General features: G+C 48.5%; 1 protein-coding gene across 2 annotated transcripts in view; it reads left to right on the forward strand.

The window, feature by feature from the left end:
• LOC118097566 (intercellular adhesion molecule 5) overlaps positions 1-23392 on the forward strand; it is an 80221-nt gene that overhangs the window by 10240 nt on the left and 46589 nt on the right. For both annotated transcript variants that reach the window (XR_015947158.1, XM_088658316.1), the window contains exons 4-5: positions 1997-2317; positions 8534-8854. Coding sequence is in view for 1 of the 2 variants with exons in the window: in XM_088658316.1 (XP_088514442.1) it covers positions 1997-2317; positions 8534-8854 (642 nt within the window). In the remaining variant the exon portion in view is untranslated. The remainder of the gene's footprint in view (positions 1-1996; positions 2318-8533; positions 8855-23392) is intronic.

Genomic DNA, 23392 nt, shown 5'->3' on the forward strand with positions numbered 1-23392 from the left:
GAGACTCAAGGAGTGACAGGCCCAATGGCCCCTCCTTAGGACCCCCTAGAGAGGCACTTCTTGTGGTGGTGCCACAGTAGCCTCTTAGCAGGAGCTGGGCTGGTGGCGGTGGCAGGACAAGCCTCTTGGCAGAGCCCCCTGTCCCTTGCTGCTGGCAGGGGGGGGGCACTTCCCTCAGCCAGCCAGCCAGCCTCTGTCTCTCTCAACCTCTCCATTTGTCCAGATAGAAGCAGCTCTTCCTGCCTTGCCCATCTTGGGAGTCTCCTCTTTCTAGATCTCTCCCCTTCTCACTGGAAGGAGACCCAAGGAGACGATATCCTCACAGCTTCTACTTCTCCTGGCTCAGCTTTAGCCCTCTGGTTAACTCCTGTCTGAATGCTCTCCCAAAACACTCAACACTGTCTTCCAGGCTAGGCCAAGAGATTCGTTTCTCTAGCTGTAGATAATTTCCTCAGAGTGGATGTTACACACATTGAATCAACTCAAGAACTCTCCCTTCCAAAACTATCTCTGGATATTCTATCTCTATCTCTATGCACGGACACAGCCAAGGGAGGGCAGGGGGGCAGCTGCGCCCCTCAATCAAGGAAAACAATAGAAATACTTAACTAACTGACCAATCACATTGTTTCTGCCCCCCCCAAAACAAAAATCCTGGCTACGCCCATGTCCTTATCTCTATCGCAACACTCCCTCAGAAACTGCTCTTTTTATTCTCCCTCCCCAAGTGCTGGCTCCCCTCCCCTCTGGCTAGCTATCTTGGTAGCCAATCAAAGAAAGGTTCCAGCCCTCTGGTGGAATTTTGAGGGACTGCATCCCCAGACTCTGCTCTGGCTCTGCTGTCCCGTCCAAAGAAGCCTGGTGGGGAGGGGTTGGGTGCAGGTAAACCGGAGAAGGGTGTCAAAGGCACCAGAGTGATCAGTTCCAGAGCTTTTTAAAGAAAGGTATAGACTTACTGCAAATCAGCTTTCCAGTTTCCCAAGTCTTTGCAGATGTGGGACAGACCACAGCACAGAGATGGCTTGTCCGTGCCCAAGTAAATGTGCATAACATTCTTCATACACAAATCAACATTTGTCACTTTGCCTAAGGCTTCCCGTTGCTTCACCTGCCCAGATGAGGGCATAGGTGGCAAATACCCAAGTCTGACAGATAGTTCCCCTTCCTGGGCTCAGAGCCCAGTATCCCAAGCCCACAGGTAAGGATAGCATCAAAGCAATGCCATTTAGCCTATATCAAAGCAAGTGAATATTCTTCTTCTTCTTTGGCGATCACTCGTAGCCGAGTAAGATTGTCTTCCATAAACACGGTTTTAACAATGAGTCCGTAAGTGACTGTGGAGGCCAATTCTGGATCCGCATGTCTTTCCACAGTGGGGACATTGGTTTCCAGGCGAGAGCTGATCACGGTGTGGATTTGCCAAGCGTGCCTTCCTCTTAGCATGTTTCTCCCTTGGGTCCTGAGATCGAGTGTCTTCAAAGCCCACAACACCTTTGGTAAAGGCTGTTCTCCAACTGGAGCGCTCGCAGGCCAGTGTTTCCCAGTTCTCGGTGTTTATACTACATTTTTTTAGATTTGTCTTTAAACCTCTTTTAAACGTCTTTTAAACCTCTTTTGTTGGCCACCAGCATTACGCTTTCCATTTTTAAGTTCAGAATAGAGCAGTTATATAATATAAGCATAAATCAGCTCAGTGCTACAACAACCACCAGTTAATTGTGGGGTTCTCTTGACTACCAAGTTGGTGTTAGCAAAGCTTCTGGAACAGTTCACCTTTGGCTCAACTCACTTTGCAAAGGAGGAAGCTGGAAGTGGGCTGAGAGGGGCTGCCTCATGACCTCATGGGCCTCAAGGCCTGGGCACACCACCTGGGGCCACACAGGAATGATTATTTCCAAAGGAGACATAGAGAGGCAGAACCTGCACCCTTATGTTCTTCTGCGCCCTCTAAAATAGATAAACAAATGAAGAGTTGTCACTTTTTATTCTGTTCCAGGAGCTCCGGAGCGCATAGTGTTGGATCCGCTGCCAGAGGTGGAGGTGGGTAAGGAGTATAATGTGACTTGTCGAGTTTTCGACGTTGCCCCCATCCGGAACCTCACCGTGACCTTGTTTAAAGGGAAGAAAAGGCTGTATGTGGAGACCTTTGAGGACCGCAGGAATCCTGAAGCCGACAATGTTGTGGTGACAAGCAGCAGCATCACCGCTCAGCAGAATGACCACGGAAAGGAAGTCACCTGCCACGCAGCTCTGGACCTGAGGCCGGAAGGGCCCTTCTTGGAAAAGGCTTCCCTCAGCAAATTGCTGCAGACTGTTGGTGAGTTCACATCAGAGGCCCCACTTTCTCTAAAAGAAATAGGCAACAATGAATCTGGGGACATTGTGGCAAACCCCACCGTAAGCACTCCACAGCAAGACTGCAGGGGGGATGTCACCAGCCACGCAACCTCAGATCTGAGCCCTAGGAGTGCCCCTCTTTGAAAAGGCATCAAATAATAAAGTGGAGTGGCATGTAAGTGGCTGTACCAGGGAAAGTTTGGGCAGAGGCGTAGCGTGGGGGGGGGCAGAGGGGGCAGCAGCCCCAGGCGCAACATGCAGCCCCGGGTGCAACATCTGGAGGGGCGCTGCTTGGCCCGCCTGCCCGCCGCCCGTCGCTGCCCTGCGCCCTGCGCCCGCTGCCCAGCGCTGCCTGGGGCCGCTTCCCACGTCCGCAGGGAGGGCGTAGTCGCCCCTTCCAGCACGCTACTGATTGGCTGCAGGAAGCGCCTCCAGCAGCCAATCAGAAGGGGCAGGAAAGAAGTCTCCGCCCAGGCGAGGAAGGCCGACCGACCGACAGGAAGAGCGACGCCACGCCACGCCGTGCCCGAGAGGACATTTCCTGGCGCGCGCCTCCATCCTGGCTCCCTTGGGGGCGACGGGGGCGAGGGAGCGCCCTTCCCCGCCAGGGCCTTCGGGAGCTGCGCGCCGGCTCGGCTGCCTTTGTCCTCGCAGAGGCTGCAATGCACGGCCTGGCGTGCACGGTGGCGGCGGCTCCGCGGCCTCCTGCCCGCCAGCTGTGCGCCTCGGCTCCCGCCAGTAGCAGAGCGCGAAGCTCTTTGCAGCCCCGCATCGCGATCCTCTTCCCTGGTAGCTCCCGACCCTCTGCAGGAGACTCTCCCAAAGGGGCAGGAGGAGCAAAAGGGAGCCCAGCGCCCCACTTTCCTGGGGATGGAAGAAGATGAGTTCGCCTTCAAAGTGAGCACTTCTTCCATCTTCCATAGCTGCTCCTGTGCCGTACAGAAAAAGTCTGAACGCCAAGAAGGTTTTAAAAATGTATTCTGTGTTTTTACTTGTAACCAGGCAGTTTATATTTTCTTCTGTGGCTGTTCTCCTATGACAGGGTGTTTTTATGTTAATTTGCACATGCATTTCTACCAACTATAAAAACTATTTACTGTAAGATATCATAAATACTAATGTCGATCTGATTCTCAGGGAGCTGTACCACCACAGGAGAGCTATGAGCTGCCTTGCTGAAATCTAAGTAAAAAAATTCCTTCCAGAAGCTCATACCAAAATAAAAAATTAGTTCGTCTTTAAGGTGCTGCTGGAAGGAATTTTTTTTATTTTGTTTCGACTACGTCAGAACAACACAGCTACCTACCTGAAATCTAAGGTTTGTAGGTGCACAAAAATATTTTGAAAACAGCTGCCTTGGGGTTAGAATCATAGAGCTGGAGGAGACCATAAGGGTCATCCAGTCCAACCCCCTGCCAAGCAGGAAACACCATCAAAGCATTCCTGACAGATGGCTGTCAAGCCTCCGCTTAAAGACCTCCAAAGAAGGAGACTCCACCACACTCCTTGGCAGCAAATTCCACTGCCGAACAGCTCTTACTGTCAGGAAGTTCTTCCTAATGTTTAGGAATCTTCTTTCCTGGAGCTTGAATCCATTGCTCTGTGTCCGCTTCTCTGGAGCAGCAGAAAACAACTTTTCACCCTCTTCTATATGACATCCTTTTATATATTTGAACATGGCTATCATATCACCCCTTAACCTTCTCTTCTCCAGGCTAAACATACCCAGCTCCCTAAGCCGTTCCTCATAAGGCATCGTTTCCAGGCCTTTGACCATTTTTCTTGCCCTCCTCTGGACACGTTCCAGCTTATCAGTATCCTTCTTGAACTGTGGTGCCCAGAACTGGACACAGTATTCCAGGTGAGGTCTGACCAGAGTGGAATACAGTGGTACTATTACTTCCCTTGATTTAGATGCTATACTCCCATTGATGCAGCCCAGAATTGCATTGGTTTTTTTAGCTGCTGCATCACACTGCTGACTCATGTCAAGTTTGTGGTCTACCAAGACTCCTAGATCCTTTTCACATGTACAGGCATATGTCAAGAATGCTTTGATGGTGTTTCCTGCTTGGCAGGGGGTTGGACTGGATGGCCCTTGTGGTCTCTTCCAACTCTATGATTCTATGATAACCTATGCTCTCAAGTACCTAGCAGTGCACCTGCTGTGCAGGGAGGGACCTCCTGCTCTCAGTTTTCCTGCAGGGCTGGAACATGTGTATAATAGTAGCAACAGAGGCAGTGAATTATCATCACTTATCTAAAAAGATTTAAAAGGATATTTGTCAATGGGCAGCAGTGTGATCTGCAGTGGGCAAGAGTCATGAGCTACAAGGTTTTCAAAGTTCTCCAGTGGCGTCGAAACCTTAGCCAAAGTTGTTGCAGTGCCTTGCTATGCTACTGCAGTTCACCATGTGTGTGGTCTGTCCAAGGCAGAATACAGTGGTACTACTTGATTGGGATACTATATTTCTGCTGATGTAGCTTATAATAGCATTAGGTGTTTTTTTTTTTTTTGCTGCTGCATCACACTGTTAACTCATGTGAAGCTTGTGGTGTACCAAAACCCTTAGATCCTTTTCACATGTACTGCTGGCAAGCCAGGTGTCTCTCATCTTTATATTTGTGCAGCTAGTTATTCCTGGCTAAGTGTAGAGCCTGACATTTGTCCCTATTGAAAATCCTTTTGTTAGTTTTGGCCAAGTTCTCCAGTCTGTTAAGGTCTTCTTGATTCCCGATTCTGTCTTCCGTGGCTACCCCTCCCAGTTTGGTGTCATCTGCAAATTTGATGAGCATATTTTCTGTGCTGTTCATTTAAATGAATGCTCACTTGCTTTCTCTTCTCACCTCACCCCCATGCAATGACTTGAGTATCAAATTGTGTACAGGAGTTTACAGTGAGTAAAAGATCAATACATAACCATGTGGAATTATTACCACTGAGGTAGATAGGGCACTGTAGGAAGTGTGTTTAGCTTCATAATCAGTCTTCACCAGGGTCATAGTGTGTCGGGTGCCAGGAGGGCTGGGCGAACCAGGCACCCCCAGCGTGGCCCGATGCTCCTCTCTGCCCACCAAGGGTCGCATTGGCCAGCTGCGCTCCTTTCTGCATGGCTGTGCAGGCGGCTCAGCGTGTCCTGCTTTGCTTTGGTGGGGATCCCAGTGGCCTACAACTGACGCTGTGCTGCTGGTCTTCACCTATAGTTGTACCATCTAAAAGCTTTCTGAATTAGATCCATGATGCTTATATTCCAGTTTGATGCAGAGTTAGGCATACGTAAACCCACTGGTTTTATTTTTTTGTTAAAAGATTAGTTTCTGAGTGGCAGCTTTTAAGGTCAAATCAAAGGGGGGCAGGTTGGGGAGGGGGGCGTGCGCCAATCAGGGTGGGGGGTAGCAGCGGCGGAGCCATGGGGCTTGGTGGCTGGTTGCGCACCACCGGTCATCTAATCTAGTGGAAGAGACTCGAGTGCTAAAATCCACGGGTTGGGGGCGCAAATTACTTGCCTTGCCCCGGGTGCTGACAACCCACGCTACACCACTGAGTTTGGGGCATGGTGGCTATGTTAGCACAAGTGTCTGGTTTTGAGGAGTTAAGGGCTTATCCACACTTTCCTCTTGTCCTGCTGCTTTTCCCCCAGGAAAACCACTCTTTAGTGCTTAGTTGGAGCAAACGGTGATTCAGGTTTTCCCCAGATTGCCATTTGTTCCAATTTATCACTAAAGAGTGGGTTATCCCTGGGAATGGAACGGGGCAAGGGGAAAACCTATTGGGCCCGTACTTTCTAGACGTGGGACAAGTAGAAGTCTGTACAAGCACAGGTTTTTGTGAGGCTTACTGGGCCTCTACAACCTACCTAGCCTCGTCTCAATGTTGTATCTGAGGACTAATCCACACTTCCTCTTGTCCTGCTGCTTTTCCCTGGAGAAAACTGTTCTTTCACATTCAGTTGGAGCAAATGGCAATTTGGGTTTTCTCTGAATTGATGTTTTCTCTGATTTAGAGCTGAAGAGCAAATTTTCCTTAGGAAGGGTGTGGAGAAAGTGACAAGTCTCCTAGAGATCCATGCTCTCTAGGAACAGAACAAGCAGAAGTGTGGGTTAGCCTGAGAGTACCTTTTCTTCCTCTCTCACCACCTAGTCAGGAGCTGCACCTGGGAGGAGGGTGGCAATGGAAGCCATCCATTTTTTTAAAAAAAGGTGTCCCTCTAGACTCTCATACATGTGACTTGATATAGATATTGTTACACAGGCCACTGCAATCTCTTCTGAGCGATAGCAAGAGCCCAGAGGTCTTAGCATTTAACCAGGATTGCATTTCTGTTGAGAAATTAAGGCACAGAAGAGATAAGTGTTTTTAAGGCAGGGGTCAGCAACCTTTTTCAGCCGTGGGCCGGTCTACCGCCCCTCAGACCATGTGGTGGGCTGGATTATATTTTGAAAAAAAATATGAATTAATTCCTATGCCCCATAAATAACCCAGAGATGCATTTTAAGTAAAAGCACACATTTTACTCATATAAAAACACGCTGATTCCCGGACCGTCCGCGGGCCGGATTGAGAAGGCGATTGGGCTGCATCCGGCCCACGGGCCTTAGGTTGCCTAACCCTGCTTTAAGATATATGGTTCACTAGCTCTACCTGGCCACGCGTTGCTGTGGTTCAGTCTGTTAAATGGAAAAGAAGAGAAAACGTACATTTCTAATATGTTTAATTTCACAATGGTTGTGGGTATACAATATTTTTTGTTGTTCCATTGTCGGTGGAGATATAGAGATTGTCTGGTTTGCCGACTCTAGAACACACAACATAGAATTGTCCATGTGAGAAGTAATCCATGTCTAGCTGTAAAGTGCACAATTCCAAAGTTTGGGCCTGAGCTTTGTTGATAGATAAGACACACACACCAGGCTTCCACTGAAAGCAGAGAGTGCCCCCTCCCCCCACATTCAGAGTTCCCCTTCATTTTGCAGACTCCTCCACCCACACGTGTTCTGGAAAATCCCGCCACCCCACCCACCCCCAAAATAAACCATGGGCAAACCCCGCCCTGCCCCATTCATCCTCCCCAAACCCAGGCCCCTCCTCCACTCAGCGCCCCAGTCCCCCACCCCAGTTGCCTGACGTCACAACACCTCTCTCTCTGGTTCCCCCTGCCACGTGATGCCATCTTCCTCGTGAGTGACGTCACCCGCCACCCCATCACCTCTATCTCTCCCCCTCGCATAGCCCATGCACATCTTGGGGAGGGCCTGGCTGCTTCCCCTAGTGGGTCCCGGCAGCCGAGGGGGCAGGCAGCCCAGCTGTAGCTGCTTCTCCAAGGCAGACATGGTGAGGGCGGCAGGGAGAGGCAAGGTGGCAGCAGTGATGGGCAGGATCTGGCCCCCGCCCTCCCAGAAGGAGCCGCCAGCCAGCCACTCCCAGCAGCCTCTGCGTGCTCATGCCGGAAGGACGCCACCCAGTGTCCCAAGGCGTCCTGGGAGTAAAATATTTAGTATAGCATGTGTTGCTTTGATGTCCAACAGATGGTGCTTTTTTAAAAAAGCATGTTTTTACCTGTGACAGGTGTGACATCTATATAATATATCTATCTATCTATCTATCTATCATCTATCTATCTATCTATCTATCTATCTATCTATGTAAAATGTCCATGTGTGTGCAACCACTTTTCTCGGAAACTGCTTGACAGATTGCATTGAAATTTTGACACAACGTTCCATTCCAATATGCGAGTGTTTGCATAAACTTAAATTATATAGATGTCACACCTGTCACAGGTAAAAACATGATTTTGTGTACACAAATAGCACCCTCCAGTGGACGTCAAAGGAACAGATGCCATCGTTTGTGTAGCAATATCACCATCTGTTGGACGTTAAAGACACCTTGGGGAACCTGGGGGGGGGGAGGACGTTTCCACACTCCCGCCCCCTCCTCCTCCTCCTCCTACCTCGCCAGATCCATAGCTGCCAGGGGGAGAGGGAGGGTGGCAGGTAGCCTCATTCCTCATCAATGCATCATTCATCCTCCATCTAAAGGAACCCTGTAGAGACAACTTGAATCAAGGACGGCACTGCCAAGAGGCATTTGACACATTCAGATCTTGGCAGTGCAGTGGAGGGGGGGGGACATGGAAGCCCAGTGGGCTGCCTGGCAATCTTAATATTTCCCTTGCTTTATGTGTTATTTCAGACCCTCCAGAGCAGGTGATCATGGAGCTCCAGAAGTCTTCCACAGGCCACAGCTGGCACTATAACCTGAAATGCCACATTGTAAGAGTAGCCCCCCTCAGCAAGCTCACAGTGACCTTCTTCAAGGGGGCAGAGAGGCTACATTCGCAGAAACTCTGGAACTATACCAGGCCTGAGCGTGCCAACGTTACAGTCACCCACCCCATCACCCTGGGACCGTGGGACCATGGGAAGGCGGCAACCTGTCATGTGACGCTGGATTTCAGCCCCCACAAAAAGCCCTTCACTGCTGCATCCCACAAGGTGGCACTCAGGACAACTGGTGAGTTTGTAGGCATAACATGTGCTCTCAGTCACCCTTTTAACAAACCAACCAACCACTGTTTTACTTGAATCAATGCTTCAGCTCATAGCTTGCAACATTTAAATAAGTTTCCCCACTTTGGGAGTGTGAAGCTTCAGTCTCACCATAATGTATAAGAACCATTGTCCTCATGTAGCGTAAGTGCATAGCTACCACAGGTAATTTAAATGCTCACACAAATACAAATACATTGATGAGGGAACAGATTCCTTCATAACCAACCAGCCTTCTCCAGCTTTGCAAGTGTTTTGGACTACAGTTCCCATCAGCCCCCACCCAGGCCCTCATGGCCATGCTAGTTGAGGCTGATGGGAACTGTAGTCTAAAATAGCTGGAGAGCGCCAGGTTGGGGGAGGCTGCTGCTCATCTACCGTCTTCTCCCTTCTCTGAGTGACAAGGGCAAGTGAGTGTAATTACTATTCAGATTGGCAGCCACTCCCCAGTATCTTAGGGCTTACCCACCCTTACCTGCCCTCCACCCTTTCCAGGCACAGCTCCATGTCCAAGCACTCTTTGTGTGGGTGGGTGTTGATCCAGAGCTTTCCCCTCCTCCGAGGACCTTCTGGCGGTTCCCTCACTGTGAGAAGCGAAGTTACAGGGAACCAGGCAGAGGGCCTTCTCGGTAGTGGCACCCGCCCTGTGGAATGCCCTCCCTTCAGATGCCAAGGAGATTAAGAACTACATAATTTTTAGAAGACATCTGAAAGCAGCCCTGTATTGGGAATTTTTTTAAATGTTTGATGCTTTATTATGTTTTATATATTCTGTAAGCCGCCCAGATGGGTGTGGTATAAATAATAAAATTAGTATTAGTATTCCTTGTGAAAACCCACTCTTTAAAGCTAAATCAGAATACAGTAAATGGCAATCTGCGGGAAATCTGAATTGCCCTTTGTTGTGCTTCAGGATTAAAGAGCAGATTTTTGCAAGGCAACCTCCAAAGTACAGTGTAACTTTTCAGGTACTGAAAGTTGATGCTGACATATAATCAGATATGCCCATTCAGCAATAACATTCTCTAAATTCACTGCATGTTCAGAGCTAATTTTGTGGGACATAACGTGACATTGAATTTACTGTTTGAGAACTGTGACCCCAAGTTTGTTGAACACATTGAAACTGAAGTATTCAATTTGCTTATTAATGCTCTAGAGAACCTTGACCTAAGTTGGGTGATATTATGAATGTTTGTGTTTTTCTTTCTCCCTCAGATCTAGATCAGAGGTGGGGAACCTTTGGCCTTCCAGACGTTGTTGGACTACAACTCCCATCTACCTTCTCGCTTGGTCATGCTGGCTGGGGTTGATGGGAAATGCATTTCAGCAACATCTGGAGGACCACAGGCTCCCCACTGCTGATTTAGTTTGCCTGTTACCTTTACTGATGTTTAGGGACATTGCCTGCCCGGCCTCCCTGCTTTCTTCTTCTCTTACATTTCTTCTCACTTTCAGAATCCTGCACAGCTATAATTGTAGCTGCTTCTTCTATATCCATGCTATCTCTCCTGCTGGTGGGCATTCTCATCTACTGTCTGGTCTGGGTGTGTCCAGCTTCCAAATAGAACCCAGGAGGCCAGAACAAACGTCAAGCTAAATAAGTCAAAAAAGCTTTGTCACAGTGATAAAGACTACTGCACAACTTGTGTTTTATGAACATCCAATACAGAAGCAATGAGCTATGAGTCATAAAGCAACTATGAAGCATTTTGTACATGGAAAAGTACTGTGAACCTTTTTTAAAAAAAAGTAATACAAGCTGGAATCGCAATCAGACTTGGTCTTGAGCCTGACACCCAGGGGAGAGGGGGAGAGGCATGTTGTCAGGCCAATAGCATTATTTCCCTCCATTGCTCTCTTCGTTCTCCTGGAGGCGCACCAATCAGATGTCCAAGAGACACAGTAGCTGTCTGGATGTTGTGCCACCCATTCATTGTTTTTAAGGACTTCTCCTATTTCAGAAGCTTTGTCTACAACCAGCTGCATAAATATAAGATGGGGAATGCCTGGCTTGCCCATAGAATAGGAGAGGTGGAAGGGACCTCCAAGGCTCATCTAGTCCAACCCCCTGCAATGCAGAAATCTCAACTAAAGCATCCATGACCATCCATCCAGCCTCTGCTTAAAAACCTCCAAGGAAGGAGAGTCCACCACCTCCCAAGGGAGACCATTCCTCTGTCAAACAGCTCTTACTGTCAGAAAGTTTTTCCTGGTGTTTAGTCGGGATCTCATTTCTTGCAACTTGAAGCCATTGTTTCAAGTCCTACCCTCCAGAGCAGGAGAAAGCAAGCTTGTTCCATGTGACAGACCTCGAGATATTGGAAGATGGCTATCCTATCTCCTCTCAATCTCCTCTTTTCCAGGCTAAACATATCCAGCTCATTCAACTGTTCCTCATAAGGCTTGGTTTCCACACACTTGATCATCTTGGTCGTCCTCCTCTGCACACATTCCAGCTTGTAAACATCTTCATTAAACTCTGGTGCCCAGTTGTCACCAACTGACACTGAATCACCTTGATAGGGAAAGTTTTAGCACAAATACATACCAATGAAAGAAAAACAAAAAACAAAAAAGGCAGTAAGTAAAACTTTAATACGGTCAAAGACCAGCAAAAAAGGCAATTTTTCTCCTTTGGGGGGGGGGGGGAAGCTCCTTTTAAGAGGAATCTTTGTGCATTGCATCCAAGCGAAGAAACAAGAAAAGTGCAGTGAGGATTTTTATGTCCTGTTTGTCTTGCCCCGCTGCCACAGTGCGTGACTTTGACTCAGCCATGTTAAAGGGGAACTAGTCTATATTTGCTGTTTTTCTTCATTTGATTTATTGCTGCCCTTCACTATAAGGTCCCTGGGCAGGTCACAGCAATTTAGCAGGTCAGACCAGGATACAGCTGCTATCACCAGAACCTCCTTTACACCCAGGTGTTCGAGAAACTCAGGCAGACCTGTGCAGAGCTTATCTGAGGCCTGGGGCAGGAGTCAGGAATCTTGTTCATGAGATGTCATCACCTAAACTGATCTAACTACACACTGGTACACAGTAACACAGCTCCATATTTTACTACCGAAGCCTTGCAGTGCATATGGACCAGCAGGGGGATTTTGCCCGTTAGGTCTGTGGTCAGCTGGGGTCTTCTGGCATGGGGTGTTCTTGCCATGACTGCGTAAGTTGGGCAGGGCTCCTCAGCCGCCTTCGTCCTCCAAGGCCTGGGGCAAACGAAACTGGCTGTCCCCACCCCTCTACACAAGCCTGAACTCGGGGTCCCAAGTGGTTTGCTAGCTTCTTAAAAGTCTGGACAAGTGTGCTCCACGTGAGGGCAGGCCCAATCATGATGTGGCTGAAGGACTTCCCTCCAAACACCAAATCTGGGGTGCAGTTTGCTCTTCCCCCTCCTGCTGCAGCATGTCTTGCTCCAGGCTCATGCAAGCAAGCCAAGGCACATGCCACATTCTTTCTGAAAAATATCAACTTCCAACTCTCAACTGTCACTGCTTCACCCCTCTCCATACTAGTACAAGACTAAGGTGACAGAGCCAAGGTTATACAGTACCTTTATTGGAAGATTTTGGTCAGTGTCCACAGGTCAGTGAGACCACCATTTAAAATTTTTATTTTATTGTTACATTTATATCTCACCTTTGCTCCAAGGAGTCTAGATGGCAAACATGGTCCTTCCCTTCCCCATTTTATCCTTGCAACAACCCTGAAGTTAGGTTAAGCTAAGAAAAAGTGACTGTCCCAAGGTCACCCAGGGAGTTTCGTGGCTGAGTGAGGATCTGAACCCTGGTCTCCCAGTTTCTGGTCCAATACTCTAACCACTACACCACACCTGATAATTGTGGCACCCCACCATGAGCTTGGAGTGCAGCGACTGAGGAAGGAGCAGAAAGTGAGCTGAGCTTGGGAGACACTCTGTAGGTTTTGTGGCTTTGTCTTTTGGGGCTGTGTGTTAGTAAGTTTGTGTGCTTATTTGTTTTCTTACTTGTTTGTGTGCTTGTGCTGGTTTTCTAGGGCTGCTGCCTCTTGGATTTGGGTGACTGTCCAGGCTTGTGTGGGTGTTTGTTTCTGGCTGTGACCTTGTTTGTTTCTGGCTGTGACCTTTCACCTAGAAGTGTGAGTCAGGAGGGTCAGGTGATTAGCTGTGGGCGGAGCTAGCGGCGCGCGCAGTTTGACCCATCTTTTTGATCTAGGGCAGCAAGTCTCACACGTTTGTTAGGGGGGGACCTAGGCCTCTTCCTCTTTCCCCCTTGACTTCAAGGTTTTCAAGATGGAGGTGGAGGGAACAACCGTTGTCACCTGCAATTCCTGTGCAATGTTTGTTTTCTTGCCAAAGGATGTGGGTAGCTACACGTGCAACAATTGCAAGTTGGTTGCCCTACTAGAAAACAAGGTTGCCCTTCTGGAAGAGAAGGTGCAGCAGCTTCAGGGGCATGTATCTACGCTCCAGAGAATTAAAGAGCTGGAGCTTTTCTTGGATGCAGCAGAGCACACTGTCTGCACCAAGGAGGAGACAGGGGATCTCCCTGAGGAGGAGGTCAGTTCCCCAACACAGCAGCCAGATGTATGGAGGAACGTGACTCATAGAAGTAGAAGGCCCAGGGATCGCTCTGAGTGCTTAGAATTACACAACCGTTTTGAAGTGCTCATGGAAGACGAGGAACAGACTCCACCTGAGGATCTCTCCCTCATCACAGTTGATGAGGAATATGAAGACGAGCAGCAAAGTCAGTCCTCCGGGAATATGCAGGTAACCTTGGAAGGGACAGCACATGGAAGAATCCCAACCAAGCCTATGAAGAGGCGTGTAGTGGTGATAGGGGATTCCCTACTGAGGGGTACAGAAGCAGTGATCTGTGGGCCTGACAAGATGTCTCGAGAGGTGTGCTGTCTACCTGGGGCCAAGATCAAAGATGTAACAGAACGGCTGCAAGGAATCATAAAACCCACCGACAAATACCCCTTCCTTTTGGTGCATGTGGGAACCAATGACACTGCAAGCCATAGCTTACAGAAGATCAAAAATGATTATGAGGCTCTGGGCAGGAAGTTGAAGCAATTAGATGCACAAATTGTCATCTCTTCTGTCCTCCCAGTTGAACGACATGGCCCAGGGAGAGAGGGAAAAATAGGGGAAGTGAACAACTGGCTTCGCAAATGGTGCAAACAGGAACGGTTTGGATTCCTAGATCACGGTCTGCAGTTTCTTGAAGATGGACTTCTGGCAAGTGATGGACTGCACCTCACAAAAGTTGGGAGGAATGTTTTTGCCACAAAACTCAAAAACCTCATCAGGAGGGCTTTAAACTGACTTATGTGGGGGAGGGAGACAGTGGTCCTGAAGGTAGGAGTCTATCAAATGCTGAAGATGATCATCCAAATGTCAAGGACCAAATGGAGCAAGCAGCATGCAGACCTAGTGGTGGGACGAAAATATCCTTAAATAAGAGACATGGGGGAATGATCAACGGTCTTCAATGTCTGTATACTAATGCACAGAGCATGGGAAATAAACAAGATGAACTTGAGCTCTTGGTACAGCAAACTAAATATGACATAATAGGCATCACTGAAACCTGGTGGGATGAGTCTCATGATTGGAATGTAGTAATAGAGGGATACAATCTATTTAAGAGAAATAGACCAAACAGGAAAGGAGGAGGAGTAGCTTTATATGTTAGGGATATGTATACCTGTGAAGAGATCCAGGATTTAAAACTTCAAAGCCAAATTGAGAGTATCTGGGTCAAAATTAAGGGAGAGAAAAACAACAGTGATCTCATTGTGGGAGTTTACTATAGATCCCCAAGCCAAACTGAGGACACAGATGATGCCTTCCTGGAACAGATGGCCAAGCATTCCAAAGGAAGTGAGATAGTAGTAATGGGGGATTTCAACTATCCTGATATTTGTTGGATGTCAAACTCAGCCAAGAGCATAAGGTCGAACAGATTCCCCACTGGCCTTGCAGACAACTTCATTGTCCAGAAAGTGGGAGAAGCAACAAGAGGATCAGCCATTTTAGATCTGGTCCTAACCAATAGTGATGACTTGGTTAGTGGGGTAGAAGTGGCAGGATCATTAGGTGGGAGTGACCATGCTCTTCTGGAGTTTATTATCCAGCGGAAAGGAGCAACCAAGCATACTAAGGTCCAAATTCTAGACTTTAAGAAAGCCGACTTCAGAAAACTTAGGGAAACGCTGAGTGAAATCCCATGGACAGTAATACTAAAAGGGAAGGGAGTTTATGATGGTTGGGAGTTTGTTAAAAGGGAGATATTAAAAGCACAACTTCAGGCAATACCAATGAGACGGAAACATGGAAGGTGCCTAAAGAAGCCAGGCTGGCTATCTAAAGAACTTTTGACTGAGTTAAGATTTAAAAGGGATATGTACAAAAAATGGAAAAGGGGGGAAATCTCCAGAGAGGAATTCAAACATATAGCCAGCACGTGTAGAGACAAAGTCAGAAAAGCTAAAGCACAGAATGAACTCAGGCTCGCTAGAGAGGTTAAAAGCAACAAAAAGGGCTTTTATGGGTATGTCCGTAGCAAAAGGAAAAACAAGGAAACAGTGGGGTCACTCAGAGGAGAAGATGGTGAAATGCAAACAGGGGACAGAGAAAGGGCAGAACTCCTCAATGCCTTCTTTGCCTCAGTCTTCTCCAAGAAAGAAAACAACGCCCGACCTGAAGAATATGGAGCAGATGATTCAGCAGGGGAAACACAGCCCAGAATAAGAAAGGAGGTAGTACAAGAATACTTGGCTAGTTTAGATGTATTCAAGTCTCCAGGGCCAGATGAACTACATCCAAGAGTATTAAAAGAACTGGCAGAGGTGATTTCAGAACCACTGGCAATAATCTTTGAAAATTCCTGGAGAACAGGCGAAGTTCCAGCAGACTGGAGGAGGGCAAATGTTGTCCCTATTTTCAAAAAGGGGAAAAGAGAGGACCCAAACAATTACCGCCCAGTCAGCCTGACATCAATACCAGGAAAGATTCTAGAGCAGATCATTAAGCAAACAGTCTGTGAGCACCTAGAAAGAAACTCTGTGATCACTAAAAGTCAGCATGGGTTTCTGAAAAATAAGTCATGTCAGACTAATCTGATCTCATTTTTTGACAGAATTACAAGCCTGGTAGATGAAGGGAACGCTGTGGATGTAGCCTATCTTGATTTCAGCAAGGCCTTTGACAAGGTGCCCCATGATATTCTTGTAAAGAAGCTGGTAAAATGTGGGCTAGACAATGCTACCATTCAGTGGATTTGTAACTGGCTTACTGACCGAACCCAAAGGGTGCTCATCAATGGCTCCTCCTCATCCTGGAGAGTAGTGACTAGTGGGGTGCCACAGGGTTCTGTCTTGGGCCCAGTCTTGTTCAACATCTTTATCAATGACTTGGATGATGGGCTTGAGGGCATCCTGAGCAAGTTTGCAGATGACACCAAATTGGGAGGGGTGGCTAACACCCCAGAGGACAGGATCACACTTCAGAATGACCTTAACAGATTAGACAACTGGGCCAAAGCAAACAAGATGAATTTTAACAAGGAGAAATGTAAAGTACTACACTTGGGCAAAAAAAATGAAAGGCACAAATACAGGATGGGAGACACCTGGCTTGAGAGCAGTACATGTGAAAAGGATCTAGGAGTCTTGGTAGACCACAAACTTGACATGAGTCAGCAGTGTGATGCAGCAGCTAAAAAAGCCAATGCAATTCTGGGCTGCATCAATAGGAGTATAGCATCTAGATCAAGGGAAGTAATAGTACCACTGTATTCTGCTCTGGTCAGACCTCACCTGGAGTACTGTGTCCAGTTCTGGGCACCACAGTTCAAGAAGGATACTGATAAGCTGGAACGTGTCCAGAAGAGGGCAACCAAAATGGTCAAAGGCCTGGAAACGATGCCTTATGAGGAACGGCTTAGGGAGCTGGGTATGTTTAGCCTGGAGAAGAGAAGGTTAAGGGGTGATATGATAACCATGTTCAAATATATTAAAGGATGTCATATAGAGGAGGGAGAAAGGTTGTTTTCTGCTGCTCCAGAGAAGCGGACACGGAGCAACGGATTCAAACTACAAGAAAGAAAATTCCACCTAAACATTAGGAAGAACTTCCTGACAGTAAGAGCTGTTCGGCAGTGGAATTTGCTGCTAATGAGTGTGGTGGAGTCTCCTTCTTTGGAGGTCTTTAAGCAGAGGCTTGACAGCCATCTGTCAGGAATGCTTTGATGGTGTTTCCTGCTTGGCAGGGGGTTGGACTGGATGGCCCTTGTGGTCTCTTCTAACTCTATGATTCTATGATTCTATGATTCTATGATTCTATGATCCACTGGAGCTATGTATGACAAATACATTTGATCTTAAGCGGCTATTTCTCAGCTGGAACTCACCAAAACTCAGTTCTGGCACCTTTCAGGTAAGCGCCGTTGCCATGATAAGAGAACAAGGGAAGGAGGTGCTCATGGTGAGTTCTGGCACCTCTTTTTCTAGAAAGATCAAGCACTGATCTTGAACATAAAGTGGGTGGGAATGTAGGAACCTATGTAGGAAAAGCTATTTTAAAAAATTGTGAGTTGGTGGGGTCTTTGCATATTACAAAATTATTTTGTATAAAGTGTTTCAGTGTAGGATTAGTCAAAATCTGCATGGTCCTCATCCTTTCCGAGAGTCTTCCATTTGGGTGGATTCTTGAAGACTCGGATTGGATACAGCTTCTCAGTATGTGTGTAATATATGTACTTGTACTTGCACTGGAAAACCTGTTCATGGGTTCTACACATGGGTTCCACTCATCCCTGTGTTGAATTATTCTTGGCCATAAGGGTCCTTTTCAAAGAAAGGGGGAAGATATATTAATATCCCACTCTGCACCTCTACGAAGCATCTTGGATGTTATTGAAGATGGTGTAAAAAGCAAATAGACAACTTTGGATCTTATGTCTGCTTGCTTTGCTTTTTCAGATAGGTGTGGTATATCAGGACTGTGGCCGAATTTAACACCTTGCTCCCCCACAATCCTGATCCAATTCAGGGGAGAATGGGTGCTCACCTGCAAATCTATTTACGGTATTTGTTTGTTTTTAAAAACCCGACAAACCTTAAATTCCCACAGGCCCTGTCCCTACCTCTTTCCACCTGGTCTAGGGCGGGGCCTGGAAGGCCTCATAAAGGACTGCTGCCGCTGCTCTGCTGCTGGTGCTGCCCAGGGGAACTTGAAACAGCACAGAGTTCTTTTTAAAATGCTTTTTAAAGAATTTTTTATGTTTTTATCTTCTTTGGGGTGGTAGGTGGGAGGGATTTTTAGTTGGGTGTGGGAATCTGTTAAATTTTAGTGTATTTGTAATTTTTATTGTTTTTGGTTTTATTGTTTTATTGTGTTTGGGGTGGTAGGTGGGAGGGATGTTTAGTTGGGTGTGGGAATCTGTTAAATTTTAGTGTATTTGTAATTTTTATTGTTTTTGGTTTTATTGTTTTATTGTCTTTTTTGTGTTCTTCTTTTGTTGCGTTCTTTGCTGTTTTCTACAGAGGTTTTATTTTGTTTTTAAGGGGAGGGGTCAGGGCTGCCCGGGAGGGGGTCCCAGCAAGCAAAATGGCTGGGGCAGATTCCACAGGGGGGGGGGGTGCACTGGAACAACCGATCTCAGTGGTCACGGGTAGGAGGAGGAGTTACGCTAAGACCAGACCATGTCATTACCGAGGAGGCAGACTTAGTCGTTGTCTGAGGACTATCCCTGCCTCCAGGTCTGGTCCTGACCGGACGGATATTGGAATAGGCAAGGGATACCCACATGACCTGAAGGTGCTGCTGTGCAATGCCAGGTCGATGATGAATAAGACCACCGCCATTCACGACCTGATTGTGGATGGAGGATTTGACCTGGCATGTGTGACAGAGACCTGGTTGGAGGAAGCCGATGGGCCCGTTCTTGGCGCTGCTTGCCCACCAGGTTTCTCTTATGCACAGCAACCCAGGCCATCTGGGCGGGGAGGGGGGGTTGCAGTGATTTTTAGGAAGTCATTAGTTTGCACCAGGCGTCCTATTGGGAAGACCCAGTTCTCTGAGTGCATGTTCTGGAAGTTGGGCAATAGAGGCAGTACAGGATTCCTTTTGGTGTACCGACCTCCCCGCTGCACCAAGGATTCCCTGCCCGAGCTGCTTCAGGTCGTGTCGGATGTGCTCCTGGAGACACCTAGCTTGGTTGTCTTAGGGGACTTTAACATCCATGCCGACACGACCTTACAAGGAGCCGCTCGGGACTTCGTGGAAAGCATGGCCACCATGGGGCTGTCCCTGAATAAGTCTGGCCCAACTCATAGCCGCGGACATGCCTTGGACTTGGTGTTTACCTCTATGGATGTTGGTGATCTGACATTAAGTAAAAGTGAAACAAAAGAAGTGCCATGGTCAGATCACTTTCTGGTGCAACTGGACTTCTCCGCAACCCTTCCCCTCTGCAGGGAGGTGGGACCAATTCGGATGGTCCGCCCCCGCTACTTAATGGATCCAATTGGCTTCCAAAGAGTGGTAGGGGATGTTTTATCCCATGTCGATGGCCTTTCAGTTGATTCCCTGGTGGCCCGCTGGAATGCGGAGTTAACCAGCGCTATTGACTGTCTGGCTCCGAAGCGCCCTCTCAGATTGCATGGAGCCCGGACAGCCCCGTGGTTTTCCCCGGCGCTGAGGGCAATGAAACAGTCGTTGAGACGGCTAGAGCGCCGGTGGCGGAAAACTCATTTTGAATCAGACCGGACACGGGCTAGAGCTCAACTTCGAGCCTACCAAGTGGCAATGGCGACGGCGAAGAGGACCTTCTTCACCGTCTCCATCGCATCTGCAGAAAACAGCAGCAGGAGACTCTTCCAGGTGGTTCGCAATTTAGCGGAACCACCTGCTCCATCCGGGCCCAGTACGGGCCACATGATCTCCTGCAATGATTTTGCAAAGTTTTTTGCAGATAAAGTCGCTCAGATTTGGGAAGAGGTAGACTCCAGCGTGGGAGCAGGGCCGGGGCGGGGGAGTGCTAGAGTCCTGTCTAGTCAAGTTTTGTGGGATCAATTTCAATCTGTTACCTCCGAGGATGTGGACAGGCTGCTTAGACGAATGAAACCAACCACCTGTCTCCTTGATCCTTGCCCATCCTGGCTTATAAAAGCTAGCCAGGAAGGGCTGGGCGATGGGCTTCGCGGGTTGGTAAATGCTTCTCTCCATGAGGGAGCCTTCCCAGACCCGCTGAAAGAGGCGGTTATTAAACCGCTTCTTAAAAAACCATCTTTAGATCCGGCCATTATGGCCAACTATCGCCCAGTCTCAAATCTTCCATTCTTGGGCAAGGTGATTGAGCGAGTGGTTGCGGAACAACTCCAGGCACGCCTGGAAGAAGCGGACCATTTGGATCCCTTCCAGTCAGGATTCAGGCCTCATCATGGGACTGAAACTGCCTTGGTCGCACTGGTCGATGATCTCCGGCGGGCTAGGGACAAAGGTAAGACCTGTTTCCTTGTTCTGCTGGATCTCTCAGCGGCTTTTGACACCATCGACCATAACATCCTTCTGGACCGTCTAGAGGGCTTGGGAGCTGGGGGCACTGTCATGCAGTGGTTCCGCTCCTTCCTCCTGGGCCGTGTTCAGAAAGTGGTGGTGGGGGATGAGTGTTCAGCCCCCTGGGCTCTCACTTGTGGGGTGCCTCAGGGTTCTGTCCTCTCCCCCATGCTTTTTAACATCTATATGCAGCCGCTGGGAGAGATCATCAGGGGGTTTGGGCTGGGTGTCCATCAGTATGCTGATGATACCCAGCTCTACCTCTCTTTTAAATCAGAACCAGTGAAGGCGGTGAAGGTCCTGTGTGAGTGCTTGGAGGCGGTTGGAGGATGGATGGCGGCTAACAGATTGAGATTGAATCCTGACAAGACAGAAGTACTGTTTGTGGGGGACAGGAGGCGGGCGGGTGTGGAGGACTCTCTGGTCCTGAATGGGGTAACTGTGCCCCTGAAAGACCAGGTGTGCAGCCTGGGAGTCATTTTAGACTCACAGCTGTCCATGGAGGCACAGGTCAACTCCGTGTCCAGGGCAGCTGTTTATCAGCTCCATCTGGTACGCAGGCTGAGTCCCTACCTGCCCGCTGACTGTCTCTCCAGAGTGGTGCATGCTCTAGTTATCTCTCGCTTGGACTACTGCAATGCGCTCTACGTGGGGCTACCTTTGAAGGTGACCCGGAAACTACAACTAATCCAGAATGCGGCAGCTAGACTGGTGACTGGGAGCGGCCGCCGAGATCACATAACACCGGTCCTAAAAGACCTACATTGGCTCCCAGTACGTTTCCGAGCACAATTCAAAGTGTTGGTGTTGACCTTTAAAGCCCTAAACGGCCTCAGTCCGGTATACCTGAAGGAGCGTCTCCACCCCCATCGTTCTGCCCGGACACTGAGGTCCAGCTCCGAGGGCCTTCTGGCGGTTCCCTCATTACGAGAAGCCAAGTTACAGGGAACCAGGCAGAGGGCCTTCTCGGTAGTGGCACCCACCCTGTGGAATGCCCTCCCACTAGAGGTCAAAGAGAACAATTACCAGACCTTTAGAAGGCATCTCAAGGCAGCCCTGTTTAGGGAAGCTTTTAATATTTGATGGATTTCTGTATTTTAGAATTTCTGTTTTTTTGGAAGCCGCCCAGAGTGGCTGGGGGAACCCGGCCAGATGGGCGGGGTATAAATAATAAATTATTATTATTATTATTATTATTATTATTATTATTATTATTATTATTATATCATTTCTAGTTTGGTGGGCCCTCACTTATCAGGAGCACCTAGGCAAAAAGTATGGGCAAGGAGGAGGAGAATGTAATACAAGGAGTAGGAAGAGCGCAGATTACAGATGAAAGATGTTTACACACAGTCTGCTTGGCACTGTCACCTCCCTGGCACATGGGGAAAGAGTATCAGGCTTGCAGTGGTGTAGCGTGGAGGGGCTGTAGGGGTCACGGCCCTGGATGCATTTTTTGAGAGGGCACAACCAGGCTCCCTCATCAAAGCTAGAGCTGTGGGGCAGGAAGCGGTGCCTAGGCAGCTTCCTTGCGTGATGGCCCAGCGCCACCAGCTGGCCGCATCTCCACTCCGGGTCAGGCCTGACCCAGGAGCGGGAGAGGAGAAGAGTCGGCAGCAATGTTGCTGTCCCTCTCCTCTGCTGGGCTCTGGCACACAAGGGAGGGCTGGTAAAGCCCCATTGGGCTCCCTCTGGGCCCCGGCTCCTGTGCGTCCTGCGTGTCACGGACCTGCCCTGGGTGGCAATAGCATACACTCTGCTGCTACAGGTTTGTACTTGAAGAGAAAATTCTCTCTCTCACCCACCCACACCAATTTAAGTCCTTTTTGTCTGGAATGAACTGAAAGGAAAGCAAGGCGGGATTGGCAGGCAAGATATCACAAAGTCATGAGGCTGGAGGCGGCTGCACTCAGCCCCTTAATCTCCTCCTCACTTGCTTTGTTTGGAGTCCCCACATGTGTGAGTCATGCTCCTGCTGCCTCAAATTGGCACCTCCAGCAGGCATAAAAGTGGCACAGTGTGGCACACCGCCTGGAGGAAGTTATTGGAGCTCTCCAGTGCCCAGTGGGGAAGGGAGTCACCAAAAGAAAGAGACTGGGGGACTGGGTTGCCATGCATGAAAAAGAGAAGGCAGCAGAGCTGTGCAGTGCCAGTTATGTACCCTACATGCATCCTACACTTGTCTACCAGGATCAACCGCCTCCCTTCCAACTTCCAATGTTTATTTCACTGCTTTCTTCATTCTTCTGACTCCTTCATTTCGCCAGTCACCCCTCCTGCAGTTGAACTGAGATACCGCTCCATATACGGCCTTTGCCAGCCGGGCACCTTCTAGGCTGGACTGATGGAAAGTTGTTATTCAAAACATATGAAGGGTGGCAGGCTGTGATTATGTCATTGCTGGAATTGCAGCAAAGCTGCACTGGCTGTAATTCCCATCTGTTAAATACTGTTACAAAAGCTGGGTGCCAGCCCGACTCTCTGTCAAGCAATAGCAAGAGTCTATGGGATTCCAGGCATTCACACAGGGCCTGTGTTCCTTTGGAGAATTGAGACACGGCAGAGACACAGTCCTTTCAAATGGGGCTTGTTCACCCTGGAGTCTTCAGCCAACCTACCAAAGATGGATCCTAGTCTTTTATCTTGCCCTTCTTCCCAGCACATGTTGCTCAAAAGACTCTCTTTTTGTGTCACCTCAAACACCCCCCCATCACCATGGCAACCTCTGTCTGCCCAAGCTCAAGATTCCTTTCGGATAGGCCATCAACACCGTTTGTCATGTTAATGCCTCTACCCCAGGTGAGGCCCTGACTTGGAAAGAATAGCCTGTACTTTTCCACCAACCTCTGGTTGTCCCTACAATACTTGGGGTAATGTATTCAGTGGTCTGTGTTTGCCTGAGCTTGAGTCTGGACTAAGGATTCTGAGCTCCTGTGTTCTGATTCAATACATGTT

Source organism: Zootoca vivipara, chromosome 15, assembly GCF_965207765.1.
Source record: "Zootoca vivipara chromosome 15, rZooViv2.hap1.1, whole genome shotgun sequence".
Lineage (NCBI taxonomy): Eukaryota > Metazoa > Chordata > Lepidosauria > Squamata > Lacertidae > Zootoca > Zootoca vivipara.